Source organism: Natrix helvetica (assembly GCF_964273705.1).
Source record: "Natrix helvetica genome assembly, chromosome: 6".
NCBI classification, from domain to species: Eukaryota; Metazoa; Chordata; class Lepidosauria; order Squamata; family Natricidae; genus Natrix; species Natrix helvetica.
This window is the reverse complement of record NC_138553.1, coordinates 35,287,697-35,309,863: the sequence shown is the minus strand read 5'-3', so window position 1 is coordinate 35,309,863 and position 22,167 is coordinate 35,287,697. Positions and strand designations below refer to the sequence as shown.

Genomic DNA, 22,167 nt, shown 5'->3' with positions numbered 1-22,167 from the left:
AATTTCACCCCTGAATTTAGTGCCAAAGACACCCAAATGCTTTTACTGTGAACTGTAATAGGTAATTTTTCTGTTGTATATATCTTGGTTCTAAATCATAAGCAAGTAAGTTATTATCTAGTCACATCCTGTTTACCCCTAGTTGTGAAGCTAGGTTTTGAATATAGGATTCAGGGTTTAGAGAGCTAAGATTTTTAGTCATAACTGGCAGGAAGTCCTTGGCAGCCAAGTCTAGCCAATCCTGTTCCCTGGAAGCTGACTATCACTGAGCCAGAATCACAGAGAACATCTAATATACTGCTTCTTCTTTGCTGTGAACAATTTGAAAAAGGCTATAGAAAATCTAGAGCTGAGCCCTTAATAATGTCTTACACTGTAGAGCTAGGTATGACTGCAACAGAGAATGGTTCTCACTGTTAATAAAATTCTGGCCTGCCTATCAATATTGTGGGAGAAATAAGTCACCATAAAGATTAATTTAGAAGCTTTCTCTAAATGTCTGGGAAAATGATTAATCAGGACAGCAAGTTTTAGTACAGTTGTGAAACTTTAATTATCAAGCACCAGGTGGCTGTTATAGACCTTTTAAGGGAGTGATGGATAGTGCATTCCTAAATCAGATTTGAGTCACAAACCTACTTTTTACAGGAGTCCAAATATTACTGAGCTTGCCCCACTAAAAAAATATTAGGAAACATAATTTAGTTGAGGGCAGGAGCCAGTTGTTATGCCTAAACTACAAGTTATAAGTTGTCCTTATTTGCCATTATGAATGTATTAAATGTAAAACTATAGGGTCATATGATTTCCCTGCCTTTATTTAAATAGTGCAACATTTTTTTAAAAAAAAATTACTAACTTGGCAGCTGACATCCATTCCAGCTTCTAGCAGCTCTTGTACCACAGCTTTATGACCATTACGTGCAGCAAGATGTAAAGGAGTATGCTTTCTTGTGTTACAGCTCATCAGGTTTGGGTATGCATTGATTATCATCTTCACCACCAGCAGTCGGCCATATAAAGCTGCCAAATCCAATGGAGTTTCTAATTTGTTGTTTCTTATTGTGGGATCTGTAAGTTCTTCAAGCAAAATAGCAACCACTTCTGAGTGTCCATACTGGGCAGCACAGTGCAGAGCTGTTTCATTTTCATTGTTCTGTTCAAAGAGAAAAAAATTAAATGCCTTTTCCAGAACACTATAATATAATACAATCGTTTCTGAGGCATGTTTTTAATGCATTGAGCAGATCTAGCAGCAAATCAAAAATTAGTTTTGTTAATAGCCTTTAGATGAGTTAGTTCTGTTACCTCAGTTTCTCTTGTTCTCTAAATGATGCAATCGGTTCATTAGAAAGAGGAACACAAATCTTGATTGTATATAAAGTCTCATTTGAAAATGTATCTGCACATTTTGCTGAAATGTAATTTCTCCTTAACTATTTCCAATACTATCCTTATATATTCTGTCACAACTGTAAAATTAAAAATGGTAAAACATAATTGATTGAACGCTATTTTTTTCTGCCAGTTCAATACCCATTGACTGATAGAAAGCTTAATTATACAATTTTGAATATTGTCTTCAAAGTAGCCCTATTTCTACTGCTTGGATCTTAAAATTGCGCTGCTTGAACAGAATCCCTTTGCTTACACAAAGATTCATCAATTTTCTCCGTAAGTACATTAAAACTCACTCTGGACAGACTGCAAATCTTTAGATGCCAGTTTTTGAGTGATAATAAGGATTGGAGATACAATTGTAAGTTCAATTGCTTTCTATTACACAACAGGATATTTAAAGTGAAACCAAACTATTACATCAGACAAGTCCATCTACAGAATATCTAAAATGCATTCATGTGAACTATCCATATATTTCATATATCTCATTTCTTACAGATTACTATAAAATATATAGAAATAATTATAACAGTTCTTCATTTTTATTTCAAAGAAAACATTTGCATACAACCAAAACACAATGTATAATCTCATGCAAATATTTCTTAATTAGATAAGCAATACTCATGTTTTACAGGTATATACGTAGTACTTTTTAAGAAATACATCATATCATAGCACAAGTGTTTGTTAAAATTACACACCTACCCATTAGAATTACCCTACCCTCCTATTAATTAGAATTCATATTTATATTATAAAAAGAATTATTTTTGTATCTGAAAAAACTGCATTACATCATTTCATACTGATACAGTTGTAGGACAGGCAATAAAACCTTGCATCACAAGGTAACAATTTACAAATATTACAAATAATAAATCTATTTAAAGATATTAAAAGGAGCCCTGGTGGTGTAGTGATTAGAATGCACTATTGCAGGGAGGTGGAGTTGTACTATAGAAGTAGTCCTTGACTTGCGACCACAGTTGAGCCCAAAATTTCTGTTGCTAAGTGAGACATTTGTTAAATGAGTTTTGCCCCATTTTACAACTTTTCTTGCCACATTTGTGAATCACTGCAGTTGTTAAGTTGTTAACACCATGGTTGTTAAATGAATCCACCTTCCCCATTGACTTTGCTTGTCAGAAGATCACAAAAAGTGATCACATGACCCCAGGAAATTGCAACCATCATAAATATGAGTCAGTTGCTAAGTGTCTGAATTTTGATCATGTGACCATAAGGATGCTGCAATGGTCACAAGTGTGAAAAATAGTCATGTCATTTTTTAATGCTGTTGTAATTTCAAATGGTCACTAAATGTACTGTTGCAAGTCGAGGACTAGCTGTATATAAGACATAACTACATCTCTGCAGAAATATAATAGAACAATGATGAAAACTGCCTTGAATGCATTTGGGTCAGTATAAAAGAGGAAAAAATGACATTACCATAGGTGTACACTACAGGCCAGCCAACCAAACAGATTTTTGCTACCCTGACATCAATTGGGAGACAAACTCTGCACCTAGTAGAAAATCAAACAGATTCCTGACAAACCTAGCAGATGCCTTTGTCTCCCAAAAGGTAGACTAGGGAATTACGGGGTCAGCCATACTGAACTTCATTCTCACTAACAGAGATGAAAAGGTAGATGCTGTTGAAGAAACCTTGAGAGGGAGTGACCATGCAATATTGGATTTAATCATTATGCAAGCACAAGAAATAGAAGAAAGTTAAACTAGATTTTTAGACTTTAAGAGAGCTGATTTCAACAAACTTGAGAGACCTTGGGAAAGATTTCATGGACAAAAATCCTCAAGAGGAAAACAACTGAAGAAGCTTGGGAAACTTTGAAAAGTGAGATTATAAAAGCCCAGTCTAGCATTCCAATGAAAAAGGAAAATAAGAGGTCTCAAAAGAAACCAGCATGGCTACGCAAAGAACTCTATGATGAACTGAAAAACAAAAAGGACAAGTATAAAAAGTGGGAAAAGGGGCACATTACAAAGGCAGAATATCAGCAAATAGCCTGAACCTGCAAAGATAAAGTCAGGAAAGCTAAGGCTCAAAAGGAACTAAGGTTTATGACAAAAGTCAAATATAATAATAAACGCTTCTTTCATCATGTAACACCCCCCCCCCCCCAGGAAATGATTGATTTATTAATGGGAGAAAATGGCAAGGAGGTGAAGAGCAGCAAGGAGAAAGCAGAACTGCTTAACTCGTTTTTTGCATCTGTCTTTACACAAAAGGAAAGAAATAGTCCAACCTATAAAAAAACCCCATTAAAATACAGATTAGGAATGAAAGTCAAAATAAGTAAGAAAATGGTTGGAGAATTCTGTATTAATTTGAATCACTGGGATCAGATGGATTATACCCCAAGGTTCTAAAGGAACTGGCTGATGTGATCTCAGAACCATTGAACCAGAGATGGGTTGCTACCACCAGAGGTGGGCGAACTGGTAGTGAAAATTGTGACTGGGTCGCTGAACCAGTAGGGACTGCAGGCTCTTGCCCCTGAACTGGTTCCCCAGTCGCTGCGGCATGTTTCTGCGCACTCGCAGACCGATTTACAGGCAACTGCGCATACATGCACAAATCACATGTGCACTGAACCGGCAGTAACGCCAGCAGAAACTCACCCCTGCATTGAACCATATATTTCAAAGATCCTGTATCACCCGGAAACTACCAGATGACTGGAAAAGGACTGATGTATTTCCTATCTTCAAAAAAGGGGGGGAAACGGATCAAGACCTGTCAGCCTGACATCAATACTTAGGAAGAGTCTGGAAAAGATAAGCAATGAATCTGTGAACACCTAGAGGCAAATGAAGTCATAACCAGAAGCCAACATGGGTTTGGTAAAAACAGATCATACCAGACAAATCTTATTGCATTCTTTGATGATGTGACAAAATAAATAAACCAGAGAAATGCTGTAATGTACTTGGACTTTAATAAGGCATTTGATAAAGTAAATCACAACCTGCTACTTGATAAGATAGAAAATGTGTCTAAAACAGCATCACCAATAAATGGAATTCATAGCTGGCTGACCAAGAGACTACAGGCCAATGTGTAGACCTTAATGGAACCAACGTTTAGTATTTAATATAACAGCAACTACACGGAGGAAATGTGCAGTGGAGTAACCCAAGGCTCTGTCTTAGGTCCAGTACTCTTCTATATCTTCATCAATGATTTAGATGAGCAGATAGAAGGGGAACACATCAAATTTGCAGATGACATCAAGCTGGCAGGAATAGCCAACACTCCAAAAGATAAACTCAAGATAGAGAAGAATCTTGTCTGACTTGAACACCTGGCCTTATATAACAAAACAAAATTCAATGATGAGAAAAGTAAGTTTCTACATTTAGGCAAAAAACCCCAATGCAGAGGTATAGAATAGGTGGGACCTGACTCAATAGTAGTAATTATGAGAGCTAACTTGGAGTCCTAGTGGACAATTATTTAAAAATGACCCAGCAATGTCCTGCAGTTACCAAAAATGTCAAACAGTCCTAGGCTGCATTAACAGAAAGGTACAATCACGATCACATGAAGTGTTAATACCAATTTATAATGCCTTGGAAAGACCACTCTTGGAATATGGCATCCAATTTTGGTTGCCACAATGTTAAAAAAAATATAGAAAGAGTGTAGAGAAGAGCAACAAAGATGATTAGGGGAGTGAAGGCTAAAACACATGAAGAACTGTTGCAGGAATTCTTTATTAAGGAAAAGACAGATGAGAAGCACCTGAAGGCATGACAAGAAACAATGGATGGAAACTAATCAAGGAAAGAACCAACCTAGAACTAAGGAGAAATCTCCTGACAGTTAGAATAATTGATCAGTGGAATACCTCCAGAAGTTGTGAGTGCCTCAACACTGGAGGTTTTTAAGAAGAGATTGACCAACCATTTGTCTGAAATGATATAGGGATTTCTGCTCAAGCAGGGGGTTGGTCTAGAAGACCTCCAAAGTCCCTTCCAACTCTGTTATTCTGTTAACTGATTAAATAAATAATAAATAAATATTATCAGGTATATTTTCCATCTCATGTCAATGTCCAATATTGCTTACAACATTTGTTTAAATGATCTGATGCATTCTCATCTTGTCTAGTTAAGACATCCCAGGAAGTGACATTGGTTGTATCCATGTGGTAGTGAATGCCTTTTTGTGGAAGGTGTGCTTTAGAAGAGGCAATCGTTCACATTTTCTTAAAGAAGCCATTGTTGGACACCAACAGAACTGGGCAATTCTCATCCGGTTTCCAACTTTCCCTTTTCAAGTTTTATTTTGTGTATGATGTCCATTTCCTCAAAGGTTGTTGAGAAGTTTGTTGTCTTGTAACTCCACATGGTCCTGGGGGAAGCAAATTAACTGCATGCCTTTCAATTAGGATTCAATCCTGGTAATAACATACAGACAATATTGATCAACTTTTGCTAGACTCAGGATGGAGGTAATGTATCTATCCTGGTCCTCAGTCTCTCAGTCTTTGATAATATCAATCATGGTATACTTCTGGGTCAGCTTGGAAGATTGGAACATATGCTCTTGCACTAGTTCTCCTTCCTTCAGAACTGATTCCTATCCCTCTGGTAGGTGGGAAGAGTTCCATGGCTGAATATCCTGCTTCCCAAGGTTCCTCGGGGCCCTGTTCATTCCCTGTTCCTATTTAACATCTCCATGAGCTCCGGGAGAGGCCATCCATTGAAACTGGGTGAAGTGTCATTAATACAGCAATGATATTCAACTATATATATTTGTCATGAATTGACTAAATGATGCTATCAGTGCTCAGAAGCCATGGAAGTCTGGCTGGAGAAGAACAGGCTTCAGTTCAGCTGGTGATTATGGGTTTTAAGACTTGACCCTCAAATCTACAGCTGTTCCATCTTTAGAGCTAGAGCACAATTTGAGGGTCTTCCCAGACTCACCACTCCCACTTGAAGGTAGTCTGGCTAGGAAGGCCTTTACACAGGTTCACCTTGCGAACCAATTGAGCCTAGTTCTGGATTTGGATGCCCTATTTACAGTCATTAATACCTTATGCACTTCTTGGTGGGTTTTACATTAATGTGATTTAGATGGGTCTGCCCTTGAAAAACAGGAAGCGGTCCAAAGTGCAACAACAGCTGGCGGTTTGGGGCATGCCATGATATGCTAATTTAATACCTCTGTTCTGTGAGCTGCATTGTCTTCCAGTTAGGTTCTAGGTGCAATACAAGGCGACATACAATTTAAGGTGCTGGCTATCATATGTAAAGCTCTACATGGCACAAAATCAGATTATTTGTGGGACCACCTGTCTCTGATTATTTCAGTCTGCTCTATCAGAATTAGCATTGTTGTTGTTCTCCAGGCCCTATCTTTTAGACAGCATCATCTTGTGGGACCTAGCAATCATATTTCCTTTATCATTGAACCTGTCCTATGGAACAGCATCTCCCCCAAGGTCTGGATAGCCCCAATTCTGTTGGCCTTTTGGAAGATGTTCAAAAACTTGGATACCCACAGGCATTTGTCCCAGGTGATTCCATGAGTCTGGTTTGATTGGGTTTCTGGTGTGTTAGTGATTCAAAGCAGGGGTTTTCTTTTTCATGGATGCTATTGTGTCACTGTTTTTCTAATATTGAATTTTTAAAATTCTAACTGTTTGGTTTTGATTTTGATTTTAACTTTCTGTGCACTGCCTAAAGCCACTTTGGTTAAATAGGTGGCTATATAGATTTCCTAAATAATTAAACCTTGATATGATTTGCTTGAAATAGTACATTATTGATGCTAGTTCTATTTTAGAATATCAATTTTTTTAAAAAATATTGCTTAATATTTAGAGTAGACAGAAACATCTTTCATTCCAGAGCATTACTAGTAACAGTAATCTTTTTTTTAAAAAGTCTAGATGAGTAGATAAATAGATGAACTGACAAAAAGAGATATGAAAAGTATTATATTTTCAGTTTCACATATGTTGAAATAATCCCTTAGTGTTGGGAAGCTGTAGTGTTGGGGGTCACTTATAAATATAATCAAATATACACACATTGATCAGCCATTATTTTCCAGGAAAAGAACAATCCAGATTTATATTTTAATCCCTAGAAATATTTTTAAAATAAGTTTTACTTTAATTTCATCAATTCTCTGAAGACCAATATCAAATTTTCATTCTTCTTCTAATCATTTATCAATATAAAGATATTAAAAATTGCAAATCATGACTAGTGTCTTAACAAACTTTATTTTAGTCCTATCATTTCAACTGTGTTATTACAATTGTTTACATTGGATAGATATTATATTTAACACAAGTAACAAAAAGTACTATGTTTATATACAAGTATTGGGTTTCCCAATTTAATTATATTTTTGCAATATAGATTTTTGCCAGAAAATATGTAGAAGAACAGTCTCAGCCACAAGCATAATGCATATATTTTATAAGCCATGCATGCATAATTGCTTAATTTAAATATGCAATGAGGTATCAATTTCTCATACATGGTTACTTTGATAATTCATGTATATAAATTACAGGAATAAAATATGTATCTGGAAAAGCACACATTGAGTTTGGGTTATACATTTTACCCAATTCAATGTATATGAAAAGTATTTGCAAAGAGCATGTTCCAGCAAAATTCAGGATGACTTTACCTGGGACTCAAGATGCAGATTGAAACTGACTAAAACTGAGATTGTCTAGTCAATTTCAATCTTGTGTCAATGTCATTGATAAAACCCCTCTGTTGCAGTTCTATTGCAACTGCTGAGTTGACCCTAAGAGAAAAGGGAAGAGGGTGGGAAAGTAGAAAGCAAGGAAAAAGACAGAAATAAGGAAGATAAAAAAAACAGATTTACAGAGCAAGACACACAAAGGACAAGAAAAGAATAGAAAACAGGAAACAGTTTTTTAATCTTCTCTACTTTCCATATGGGTTTTTGATAGTTTCATACATTAAAGATTATTATGATATGAACCCAGTTTATGTGATTCTTCACATAAAACATATGTCAATGAGATTATAAAAGGCTTAAAGCCAGAATATTATTCTGCACTAATATTTATTTATTAAAAAGAGTAACAATTCTTCTCAAGTAAATATAAATTTAAATCTTTATTTATTTTAGTTGAAGATCTTGCTTACCTCTCTTTATGTTCAAGATAATAAACAAGATGTGGCACTTTTACTTGAAATGCTAAAATACCTTTCAGAGCTAGATAGAAAATTCTTGAGAGTTAATCATTTCAGCCTGGATATGTCCTACTGTTCTCTGTAAACATCTGTTCTCCTATTATTGGATTGTGGTTATTGCTGTTTTGATTTTAAAGCATTTTCAAAAACTTTATATCTGTTTATTATTTATCTTATATATTGTATAATCTATATATACATGTGTTCTTAAGATAATGTCCGTGCTAAAACTATTTCAATGGGTATATTAAAATGTGTCATGATTTTCACGTAAGTAACTCCAAAACATTTCAGAAATAAAATGTAAACTGTTAAAAGGACCACTGAAGTTATCTCCTTCCATGAAATGGCGGTGGGGAGAAAATATTGTGTTTTTTAAAATTCCATTCCATTCCTATGTTATATGTTGTCCCCAGAAAACTGGACAGTACCTTCCTGGATAATATTTAGAAAGACCTAGGAATCAAGTTTTTCCATGGATCTCTCAATTTAGCAAGATTTATTATTTTTAAGAATTTGCATGGTCAGATAATATGGATGCTAGGCTGATTTCTATCAAGTTGCATTACTAATTTTATAGCTTTAATAGCTTTATAATTTTTTATACAGTGAGTCCTTATGGTATTGGTAATATATAAACAAACTAAATAAAATAAACAACAAAAAGGACCTTGTTTCTTTTCATCCATATTTTCAAAAAAGGAACAAAACCTGATATGTTTAGCAGATTCCTGGCTTGTTACATGTGAATCAGGAATTGTATTTCAACATAATTTCTAACCGATTGTTTAAAATATAAACTTTAAATACTTGTTTAACAAGTTTACTTTTAAACTTCATTCCTCATTTACATATAACAAACCAAGAGAATCCTTCTATACTTCACACAACTTTCTTTCTCTGCTGATTCTCATAGTTGTTTAATTATTATACTATAACATTTTTCGTAGTAAACATCAGTCACCTACCCAATTATTGTTTATGAATATACTGTTATTTTTTTGTTCTAACATTTTGTCCTTGTCATAAGTAACACTTATCACTCCAGTTTCCTGATTTTAAATTTATAATTTGTCTAGTGCTTGCAATTTAGCAATTTGATTTTTTTTTTAAAAGCAACCAGAAGTAAACTATAACTTCAGATACAGTAACTTACTTTCATACATTTTTCTTTCTTTCTTTTTCATAAACATGCCTATAAAGAAATCAGCTACTATGCTCTATGGCTGCAATTCCTGGGAATAAATGTTATTTTTAATATTCTGAAACTTTACATTAGATGATCTTACACCAAAACTATAGAAAATATGTAAAAGTAGTATTCTGATTTTTTTTTCAATTTAAAAATGAAACAAAAGTTTGTTTTAAACAGGCAACACATTCTATACTCTTTTCAACTAGAAATCTGACAAACAAGCCAAATACTCAAATTTTCCATTTTGTAAAATTCATTTATATTAAATATACTTGAAAAGTTCTCTAGATTCATCAGATTCACAGTGTGTTTATTTTTTCTAGATTTTCCTAAATATATTTTAGGAGACAGGAAGAAGGATGTCTAGAACGGTTTCCTTGCCTTTTAATGGTTTTATACAGTAATAGCCACAGATGCAAAAAAACAAGTCTTTTCCCTCCACCAGTTTAAAGTAGTAATAGCTTACACATTGCCATCCTATTATGCCTATAATATTTTCTAGACGCAAACTCTTTAGAAAACAATACTGTAATGGTAATGGTACGGATTTCTAGAACACATTGTCTGATAATACCAAAACTTTTGAAAGAGATAATTTCTGCTGTTTTAAAATCACTCTAAGGGAGTACATGGAAGTGGTAGTACGTTTCTAGGGTTATATCTGATGCAATCTAATAGACCATTATATCAGACTGTACATAATCATCAAGACATTTTGACCAATAATAGATAATATGATGATGAATTATACTGCTGATCATGTTTTTAATTGATTGTAGATCGCTTTTATATCTATCTTTATATTGGTTCTTAATTTATTTTATTGGATTTGTTTAACCTATTGCTAGTTGCCCAGGGTCACTTAGATGAAATAAGCAGCCATTCAAAACAATTCAAATCAACTTAATGTAGATTTGAATAGTATACATCATGTCTCATTTTATGAAATGCTATCAGTGTTTAATATCCAATATTGTTGTGTATAAGATGGATGGGGGGAATTAACGTTTTGTACAGCTTATAAGTCTTTAAAGATAGTAGTAAAGTTGTTACAAGTTTCCAGTTTTTAAAATTATTGATAAAAAAATATTTACAGAAATAATATGCCACTGTTAATTTAAATAGACCTGCTCTTAATATTACTTCAGACGCTTTTGATTTTAAGATGCAAAACTGTTAGCATAACAATATAATTTTGCTATTCATTTACAGCCTGGAATTACAATGCTTCTCTTGTAGCACAACCAACCTATAAAAATCAGTCACACTTATTCCAAATATTATTTTTATTATCTAAATGATAAAATAAGATCTGCTAAAAAAGAAGACTGAACTAAATACAATATCATAGTAATTACAAAAAAAATCTATTTTGATGTCAGATGTTTGCAAAATTGTTCTATATTGTATAAAACCTCTCATCCATATAACCCTTACCCAGATAAATAATTCTTTGCCGTGAAGGAACTTCATATGAATCCAGTCATATTTCTGTAAGAACAAAAGGATACTTACTTGTGTTTGCTGAAGATATAAACAAATAAATTTAATAATATCACCTGTTCATTCACTCTGGAATGTGATGGCCCATGATGGATAAGAATCTTCACAATCTCTACATCTCCTTTCCAAGCAGCCAAGTGTATAGGAAAATACCCTTTATTATCTGCCACATTAGTGGATGCTTCATATTGAAGTAATTTGATAACTATATCCCTGAAAAATATTTTAAAAATGCACTAAGGATTGACAGATTCCTTTACAAAACTGTGAATTTATAGCACATACTGACAAAATATACCAAAACAACCACAAAATTATTCTTACGACACTGTCATCAATGCTAAGAAGCAGGAAGCAGATGTGTTTAAGAAATTTAGAAATGATTATAACTATTATAATCATCATACTGTTTAAATAATCACTGAATAAGAGATTAGAAATTATATATTCATAAAAGGTTTACTCTCTTGAGACATGCTTTAATTTGGAAGTTGGTAGTTAATGGCTAGATCTCATATTACAAATCAAATATAAATCACAGGAATTACAGAAATGTTTCATATTAAAGGTTCACAGTTAAAGATTTTGAAACTCCTATCTTCCTTCAATCATATAATAGTAAAAAAAAGATCACTCTTATAAGTTTTGTAAACTATCTCTCTAGCTACAAAGAATTGCTAAGACTGGAATTTTGTTTCATGAACCACTGAATTTCAAGTAGTTGTTTATAACTAGGCACCATAACCCAGCATCCCCAACCTTTCCAGGTCCACAGACTGCAGTGACGTGCGGTGAGGTTTATGGCTGGTGAGGCTGGTGACGTCATCAGGAAGGCGGGGAATGGGACCACGCCTCCAGCACACGTGATCCCATTCCCGCCTTCCTGAGCGCGCTCCGCCGGCTCGCGCTTCGCGATCCCCAACAGCAGCTGCTTTTCAGTGCTTTTCTGTGCGTCTGGCATTTAGGACATCCGGCTATCTACCTAAATGCCAGAAGCACAGAAAAGCACTGAAAAGCACTTCGCCTCCAAGCCACTTCGTCTTGATGACGTCACTGCCGTCGCTGCTGGGCGCGGCCGGACGGAGGTAACCAGAGTGGCGCCGAGGGGTCCAGGCGGACGAAAGAGCGAGCGAGCGAGCGATGGAGGATCAGGCAGCCTGATCTTCGGTCGCTCGTCCACCGGACTGCCTCGGCGCCACTCTGGCTACCTCCGTCCGTCTGCACATGGCAGCTGCGGCGACATCATCAAACCCCTGCCACTTCTGGACATCTATTGCAGTCGCGAGGAGCGCGCAAAGTACAGTGGCGCTTCCGAGAACCCTCCTGCCTCCGCTGGTTGCCCAGCTGGCACTGCCCAGTGCGTGCTCCTCCTCCTCCCTCCTCTTCCTCTTATATATATGAAACTCCCTCGTGGACCCTCGTGGATATTATTATTATATATTATTATTTGATGATGAGAGGTGAGGCTCTGCCTCCCTGCCTCCCCTGACCGCACGTCCCTGTCAGACTGGCAGCGATGGTGGCAGGATGGGAGGATGGAAAAGGGATGGTTTTGTGCATGCACCTGCAGATTTTGTGGACTGGTTCCCAACAGGTCATGGACCAGTACTGGGCTACAGACCGGGGGCTGGGGACCCCGCCATAAGTAATTGCTGGGAATTCTGGATATCACATACAGAAGGCATGGCTGCCTTATGTTATTACTGGCCACTGGATCTTCTTGAACAAGCAAGGTTACAGAAAAAGTTCCTGCTCCTGTTGAACCTAAGCAACATAATTTTTATCAGATTTGGTGTGTTCCTATATACTTTGATTGTTCACTAATAGTAATAAATTCTGATCTGTTCTTTATTCCTCACTACTTCCCTGGCCCTGAAAACTAGTTTTATCTCTTGTCTTGTCTTTTTTGGTACAGTTGTTGATTCTTGATGGTTATCTCATGCTGACAAACTGCATATGATTGAACCCTGATATTCCAACTCTAGTTCCTCATTGCATATATCTTCTTTTTTTTTCAAGATCCTAATTCCCTAATCACATTTTGATTCCCTTTCTTTGATCTTTTAAAGTACCAGATTTTTCTTCACTATCTTTTTTTCCTTCAAGAACTATATTAGATTCTCTATGAAATTCTATTTTGAAAATATTTCATATGAGCAGTAGCAGATAAAAAGAGAGCACATTGCAAATAATATATGATAAATAAAACATTCAAAATTATTTCTGAAAGTCTTTGAAAAAACAATATTCATCCATTCATCCATCCATTTATTTATTTTATTTATTAGTTTGTCAAACATGTACCAAATAGCAGGAATAAATATGAACATGGACATGAACAAAGGAAATGAATACAAATAAATGGGGACAGTAGGACAGCGACGGTAGGCATGCTGGTGCGCTTATGCACGCCCCTTTACAGACCTCTTAGGAATGGGTTGAGGTCCATGGTATACAGTTTAAGGTTGAAGCTGTGAGGGTTTGAGGATATAACCCAAATAGATATTTTATTGTAGATCACTTATATTACAAAAACTATATGTCTTGACCATAGATATTACCTCTCCTGACTCAATTCCAAACTAGAATATCTCTTTACTCTCCCTAGAGGAGCCCCCTCTACTTTAACCAGTGATTCCACTACAGTCCACTCAGTCAAGTTATATGTTACTCAATTTCTAAGAATAACAGCTTACTGATAATAACAAAAATTAAAACATAAAAATAATTATATAAGTATAGTATGCCTCCTTGATATGTTACTGTTTGGCAGACGAATCTTCAAGCATCTCCAAATGTTTCTCCGAACAGCCATGAACAGTCAGCAGTTCAAAAACATAACACGAAGGATATGATCTAAATACAAATACAAATAACGATGGCAGTTGGCATTACAATTGCCATCACTAAGCGATGTGGTCTTAAAACATGGCATCACATAACTGTACCATTTTGCAACAGCAATTCCAGCACTCAACATTGCTAGTAAGTGAATCACTGTAGGCCATTAGTGTGGATGTCACACGGTCATTTTGTGACCTCCTGTCAGCTTCCCCACATTTGCTTGTTGGAAGCCAGCAGAGAAGGTTGCAAATGTTGACCAAGTGACTGCAAGGAAGCTGAAATGGATGGAACTCTGAAGACCAGTCATAAATATCATTTGTTCAGTGCCGGTGCAAGTTTGAACCACTGCTGGATGAGTAGTCATTAACCAATGACCATCTGTACCTGAGAATAGTTTCAGATATGTACGACAACTCTAAGAAGGCTCAAGCAAGGGATCATTGTAGATGACATTCTCCCAAATGTGGGGAATGTAGCAATCTTCTTTTACTAGATCTTACTAAGTAGACAGATTCAAGCTTGGTTCTTTTCTTGTAGATGTTTCATTATCTAACTAGTTAACTAGAACTAGCTTTTCAATTGGTAAAACCAAATTTCCCCAAAAAAGAAAATTCAGTGTTCCAGGTAGGTCACAAGATGGCACTAGTCTGCTACAAAGTAAATGTTCTTTACTGAGATATTACAAAGTATTATAGATCTCAAGAATATCCTAGAGGCAAAAAAAAAAAGAATACCTTTATGTTTTCAGTCAACCCTTATGGATTAAAAAAAAACTGTAGACTTTAGCATGACACAGAAATACAAATCACAAATCTAGTGCAGATTCCTGGTTAGAATGTTGTGTCTTTTTCTACAGCTAGAAAACCCTTTTGAAGTAAAGGATCTTGTTTGCTTTTACTTGGACTTTTTTCTATGGTTCAAAGCTTGAATCAGAGGCTGCAAAGGAATGATAATCATGTGTTTTTTTTCCAATTTTGATCCAGTTATTTCTCTGGCATTTTACTTGTAATTCTAAAAGAGCATTAGCTTTTCTGTTTTTCAGCAAAGCAATGGCCTGTGGTAAACTGTGTACGTGATAAGAACATTTGTTCCTCATGGGAATGGCTATTGGAAAGATTTGAGTCTGCAGACTGCATTATTGTGAATGGCAAGAATTCTGACAAGGAAGTTACTTTTACAATCATTCAATAATTCACAATAATTTACAATAATTCTGTAGGGGATGAACAGGCTCAGCCTGAAGGAGGGGTCAAACACATCATTCTTGAGTTCCTTCATGCCCCAAGAGCTCTAAGTCCAGCCCACCTTGAATTCCATTGACTCTTATTTACCCCAATTTGCTTTAACTGTTACTAGTTCAGATTCTTGTAAACAGCATAAGCAATAAACCTTATATTCATTTGAACTGCTTGGACTTCTGATTTTCCCATGTTTGACAAATTCAAGAAAATATTATATTTATTTATTTTATTTATTTATTATTAGCGTTTATATACCGCCCCCTCTCCCAAAAGGGACTCGGGGCGGTGTACAGTCCGTATTAAAACACAACAGATTAAAACATAGAAATAACTACAAAAATACATGTATAAGAGGAGGGTAAAATATGCCAAACTGTACTGCTAATAAATAAATCAATACAAAAGTCTAAAATATCAGATTAAATTTAAAACACTAGCCCTCTAAAAACCAGTAGGAATGTGTATGCCAGGAGGTAGACGTTATAAATTATGCCAAACCAGCCAGTCGGAACAGGTGTGTCTTCAATTTCTGTCGGAAGGAGCGGAGGTCAGTAGTAGTTCTAATGTCGGGGGGGAGGTCATTCCAGAGGGTTGGGCCCATCACAGAGAAGGCCCTACTCCTCGGTGTCGCCCGTTGGCATTGCCTTGTGGACGGCACCAGGAGAAGGCCCTCCCTGTGAGAGCGGATTGGCCGCAGGGATGTATGTGGGAGGATGCGATCCCGCAGGTAACTAGGCCCTATGCCATGGAGCGCTTTAAAAATGGTAATCAGAACCTTGAAACGCACCCAAAAAGATCACAGGTAGCCAGTGCAGCTCGCGCAGGAGAGGTGTTACGTGGGAGTACCTAGTACTCCCCATGACTACCCGCGCGGCTGCGTTCTGGACTAGCTGCAGTCTTCGGGCGCGTCCCAAGGGAAGCCCCATGTAGAGAGCGTTACAGTAGTCCAGGCGAGACGTCACCAGTGCGTGAGTGACTGTGCGTAGGGCATCACGGTCCAGAAGGGGGCGCAATTAGCGCACCAGGCGAACCTGGTGGAATGCCCCCCTTGCCACGGCTGCCACATGATCATCCATTGACAGCCGGGCATCTAGGAGGACGCCCAAATTGCGCGCCGTTTCCACAGGGGGCAATTGTTCGCCCCCTATGGCCAGTGATGGAATCAGCTGGCTGAACCGAGGTGCCGGTAGCCACAGCCACTCAGTCTTGGAGGGGTTGAGTTTGAGTCTGTTGTCCCCCATCCAGACCCCGACGGGTATAGTTTAAGGTTTTTCTTTTTTCAGTGCACTATGATAAGCACCCACTGCATGGTAACATTCATTTTAGAAATCCTGGTCTTAGTCCATCAAAATTCTGGATATTATTTGTTCAGATAAAAGATGGTAGCAATATTATTTAAGCAGTCTGATCATGGAGGATTCAAGCATTTCAAATTCAGCATGTCTAACCTTATCTGGAACCTTCTAACTGCACTTTCAAGCAGGATCAGGGATATGTTGGAGGCATTAAAAGGTGCCTCTCTAAAACAGTAAGTAAAATGCCCAACGAGAGGATACCATATTCTAGGCTTAGCAATAAAGGAGAACATTTGTAGTTTACGGTTGAAACAAGGGATTCTTGGTACTTTCTGGGCTTGGTTATTTTCTTGGAGACAATTATAACCCCAACTAGGTAACATCAGTGCTAGTAAGGAGTGGGGTTTGCCCTCAATTTATATTCTAGAGGCTGTCCCTGTTATGGTTGTTTGGAGGGGTCTTGGATGTTCTTTGGTTGAGCTGTTTACTGTTAGCTTTTGGGCAGTTCCTGGTTGGGGTATTGTATGCTTCTTAACTGTTGCTCTGATGTTAATCTATATTCATATGTTGTGAAATTAAAGAGTTTTCATAATATTTTGTGACAGCAAGTTGGGTTGAGTGGCCAGGCACTTTTTGGTGAAGTGTTGATGAAGTCACAACATATGGACGGACTTAAGCATAGTTTCAGTTGGGAAACTGTGGCTACCCTAGACCAAGCCAAGTTCAAAAACATTACAGAATTCCTGGAAGCTTGGCACTCCCACAAATTGGCCATCAATAGACACACAGAAAAAAACCATCTACAAACTGTGCAAAAGAGAGAATTAACAAGTCAAAAAGGGAACAAAAAGACCAAAACACCTTGCCACCAGCAATCAACATCCAGATGAGCATAGATGGACCACTACATCTTTTTCTGCTGTCAGTTTTCTAAGTTTGCATGTTTTCTAAACACTATGACTGTCAGTAACTCTATCATAGAGCATTGTCATGGGGGGAGGGGGTGGTGGAAGGGAGGAGAAGGAGGATTGCTGAGCAATAAATGGTTAGCCCTGAGCAGATTCAATGGCTGAAAAGGAAGCCAGAAAAGGCAAAAACAAATTGATCCACAAGGAACAGAAAAGTTGACTGAAAATACTTTGCTAAGAAGCTTGATTGAAATTAGTTCTTTGCATTCATGTAATATTGGTATAGAAAAAGCACAACTGACAGATGCAGGTTTCTCCAGGAAATGGAAAAACTAGTAATTTTTAATATATTCTGATAGACTGCCATGAAACAGAAAAGAAAAAAAAAACCTACAGGGAATATATTTGGTACAGCACAGTAAGTAAATGAAAGTAAATACTTTTTAGCATTATCTATATAAATAATGCCACATATATCCAAATTGCTTGCCGGACTCACCCTGTGAAATGTTTATGTAAATAGGAAAATGTTCATGTCCCTTATACCCAGGATAGGATATAAAAAGTGAACTTCTTTAGGATGGTTAAGTAGCTAGAATTCAAATGGTCCAGTTCTACCACCTGATGGAATTCATTGTACTACATTGTTTATTCTTGAAGAAGCAATAAAATACCAGATTCCAGAACAAAATGTTCTGGCAGGAAAAACTGAAGTGAACTTTACAGTATATCCATTATTTATAAAGAAGCTCTTCCTCATGATATTGTGATACGTGTATAAAAAGACATTGTCCAAAGGCGATAAGAAAGATCACATAGACAGACAATGGCAGCACCTAGATAGCTTTAATATGTAAGGAAGGAGGTGGCAGAACTTAATGAGAAATCTCTTCCATTCTATTACAGGCAGTGACAGTTACTACATGAAAAGGAATTTACACCTACTCACATTTTAAACACATTTAACCTACTTTGCTGTGCTGGTCTTGATGGCTGCCAGCCAACAAGCTAGCAGGCTGGATTCTTGCCACAATTGAGCAATAAAGGAACTCAGGCAAAACAATCTTTTGGAAGCAAGAAATTCTCTTTACCAGTACTGTATCTTAGAACAGCAACTGTAAATGTAGTCAACAGATTTAGTATAGGTTAAGACAAGGAACTGAATAATCAAGCAACAAATCTGAGGGGAGAGACAGGAAACAGGATGGAATGGAATCTAGACTTCCAAGGACATCAGGTTCCCTCAAAACAATAATATTCTCTCTCATGTTCCTTTTCTTGCAAGGAGCTTAGACACTTTTGGTATAGTTTAGTTCAAATCTGATCAGTCTGCCCTAACCAGATTTTAAGGTTAAGCACCTATTCTAGTGTGTACTGTTAGCAGTATCTTTTAGCAGCAGAGAACTAAATATAGAATATAAATTTAGTTAATTAGAGTTATGATTAATCAGGTTAACTATATAAGATTTAAAAGATTCTCATACGTAAACGTTAGGAAAGACCTAATCAGGGAAGGTACTGCTTTATCTCACAATTTTCAGGGATTCATTTTGGAATGAACTCATTTATCATGTTTTACTTTCATCTCATTTGTCTGTTCATTTTCTCCAAATTGCAAAAATTGTTATTAATAATTTACCATGGCAATATATTAAATCACAGATCTCATTATGAAACACCCGTGACAGTTCCTGGGTAAACTCCTTTGGAGACAAGTACAAAGATAATTGATTGATCAAAGTGATCTATGCTACCAGTCTGGATAAAGGTGAAGCCACCTTATGTCTATGGCTGAATGTCAGCACAATCATGACAACTTTTACCAGCCTTACCTACATCTTGAATAGGACTCATAGTACACTCTAGGGCAGTATCTCTTCAATTCTCAATGCCTGCAGAACTTCAGCCCCAGCTCTGAGAAGGAGAATGAGAAAAGCAGCTCTGAGAAGAGAGCAACAAAAGCAAAGTTGCATTTGTCCCTGCTATGTTGCCCCTGCCCCACCCCCCCAAATTCAGAATCCAGTATCTAAATAATATGAACAGTAAGATTCTAGGGAAGTACAAGAAATCTGGGTGTGATCTCTAATCCAAAAATAAATAAAAATAGAATGAACTATCAAATGGGGTGAGCAAATCAAGACAATAGAAATGGAGGGCAATTGCTAAGCAATCAATTATTATTTTTATTTCTCCTTCATAGGCTGACCATCATTCAAATGTGAAAGTTCAAAGACTGCAGAAATCCTACCAAGCACTGGAATTAATGAAGGGAACTGAAATTAAACCCATAGAGTTGGACTAATGGCAAAATAATTTCAGTTTAAATGCTGCTATAAGAGGAATTTAAGTTGTCAGTGCTGAAAATGTTGGCATTAAGAAAATGTCCATTTTAGTACACATGTTTATACGCAATTTGTTTCCTTTTGTTTTGTTTACCTCATTATTAAGCACTACAGGAGAATAATGAAATAGTCTTGGCCTCTGACTACAAGCAGACAAATGAATTGGTTTCTCTGCACTGTTGTAAGTTAGACTAACAACTTATGTTGCATTACTTATATTGAAGTATGGCCAAAGGATGACCAAAGTTGAAATTCATAATGGAGCTGAAAGCAAAGCCTGTGATAGAATAGTTAAATGTACAAGGCTGGACACCTGAAAAGTCTCCTCAGTTCCAAACTCTTATGCAAGATCCTGTTTTTCCAAGCCTAGAATATAGCCAGGGAAGAAAGTCATCAGTTTTGAGTAGATGGTGGCCTGAAGACACAATGTCGTACTTGTTTATCCATACTATCACTCACTGAACTGGTTTCCTTATCAAGATTGCTGTCAAGTAAGAAGATATATTTATGGCAAGTGCATCAAGTTTAATTCTGCTAATGTTCATAGAATGTTCCCGGAGTTGGAAAACATCGAAAGTAGAACACTTTGGCCTATAAACCAGAAGCAAGTAAGGATCAGATGCAAACTTAGCATGAGAAAAAAAAGCATTAACAAAAGAAGAAACAACCGGAAAATATGGTAGGACAACAAACAATAATAATGATTGGAAATAGGATGAAAGTTTTGGGAAATATTGCAAGTTTGGGACATCTGCATATTCTTCATTATCAAAAGAAAAGAAAATCCAGCAGTTTCAACACATGATTAGCAAAAAGACTGAGGCATCCCTATTGTAATGAATTTAGAGTTGAATGGAATTCTATCATCATAAATGTATGAGGTCAACAAGATTTCTGTAAGATAACTCCTATTTTTTTTATTTCAATTATTTGGGTTAATAAGACACTGAAAAGCTTCCTTTCCTGATTCTGATCAATTGCTGAGGGCTTGAAAATAGTAGCAAAATTCTAAGACAACTAACCACCTCAACAAATGAACAAGACAATGTTCCCAATTATGCTGCTAGTCCATAAGAAAATATAGAGGGTGATACAGTTCTAGTATATTTACAAATCCACAAATATAATGAAAAAAGACCAGAAGTACTTAGGAAATATCATAGACATGGGAAGGGCACTCATCACCTAACACTAGCTGCTGAAACCTAATATTCGCCCACCCAAAAAAAAACAATCATCACAAAATAGTAGTGTTAAAATATATTTATACAAAAATCAGTCCAGGACAACAAATACTTAATGGTATCAAGAGCTATTGGGAAGCCACCCAAAATTCCAGAAATCATACAACAATATCATATGTCTCCACCTTCATACTAACACAATCCATCCATTAGGTTGAAGAATGGCCCTCACAAAACATTTTTTCCTATGACAGCTGTGTTGTCTAACTATTATCCACTGCAGAAGGTTATATAAAAATGCCAATGTAAGATTGAAGATTATTGAGATCAATTTTTATATAAATAAGACTTTTTACTGCTATTTAAAATAAATTAGAAATCTATTTTGTCTCAAAGATGCTCTATCCTGTCAAATCTAATAAAAATGTAAGTTTAAAATCTAAAAACTTACTGATTCAACAACCTAGTCCATATCTGTACGTTATTCGTGTGTTGTTCATTAAAAAGTCATTATATAGAACTTTACTACGTAATCATTGGATTGGATCCTGCTACAGTAGGCTTCTTCAACTGCAAAACTGGAATAGTATTCTGCTAAAATCAACATAAACACAAAAATATGATGACTTTATGCAGCCTAGTATCAATACAAACATGCAATACAAACTAATTCCAACATAATAGTAATATAGCACTTACTTGTGACCATTCAAAGCTGCATGATGTAAAGCAGTATATCCTGAACTATCTGTGCAATTTATATTTGGTCCTCGCCAGATGCTGAAAATAAAAAACCAATTCCATTATAACAGTATGAAGTTACTGACATTTAATAAAGAATTAAATATAAATTTGAAACGAATCAATGACATTTTAAATGTTAATTTTAACAGTGATATATTTTATATACGAAAATAAGGAACAAATTCCACTGTAACACTATAAAGGTATAAACATTTTAAAATGATTAAATATTAATATGGAACAAGTAATAAACTTTAGATTTGTTATAAATGGTAATGTTTTA

The 22,167-nt window shown here is 36.2% G+C and overlaps 1 protein-coding gene across 10 annotated transcripts in view; it reads right to left on the bottom strand.

Moving 5' to 3' along the window:
- The window catches only part of ANKS1B (ankyrin repeat and sterile alpha motif domain containing 1B), a 300,024-nt gene that overhangs the window by 260,723 nt on the left and 17,134 nt on the right, over window positions 1–22,167 (bottom strand). For all 10 annotated transcript variants that reach the window (XM_081958819.1, XM_081958822.1, XM_081958824.1 and 7 more), the window contains exons 2-4: window positions 21,840–21,920; window positions 11,383–11,539; window positions 860–1,156 (exon numbers count right to left, since the gene is read on the bottom strand). In XM_081958819.1, the coding sequence (XP_081814945.1) occupies window positions 860–1,156; window positions 11,383–11,539; window positions 21,840–21,920 (535 nt within the window). The remainder of the gene's footprint in view (window positions 1–859; window positions 1,157–11,382; window positions 11,540–21,839; window positions 21,921–22,167) is intronic.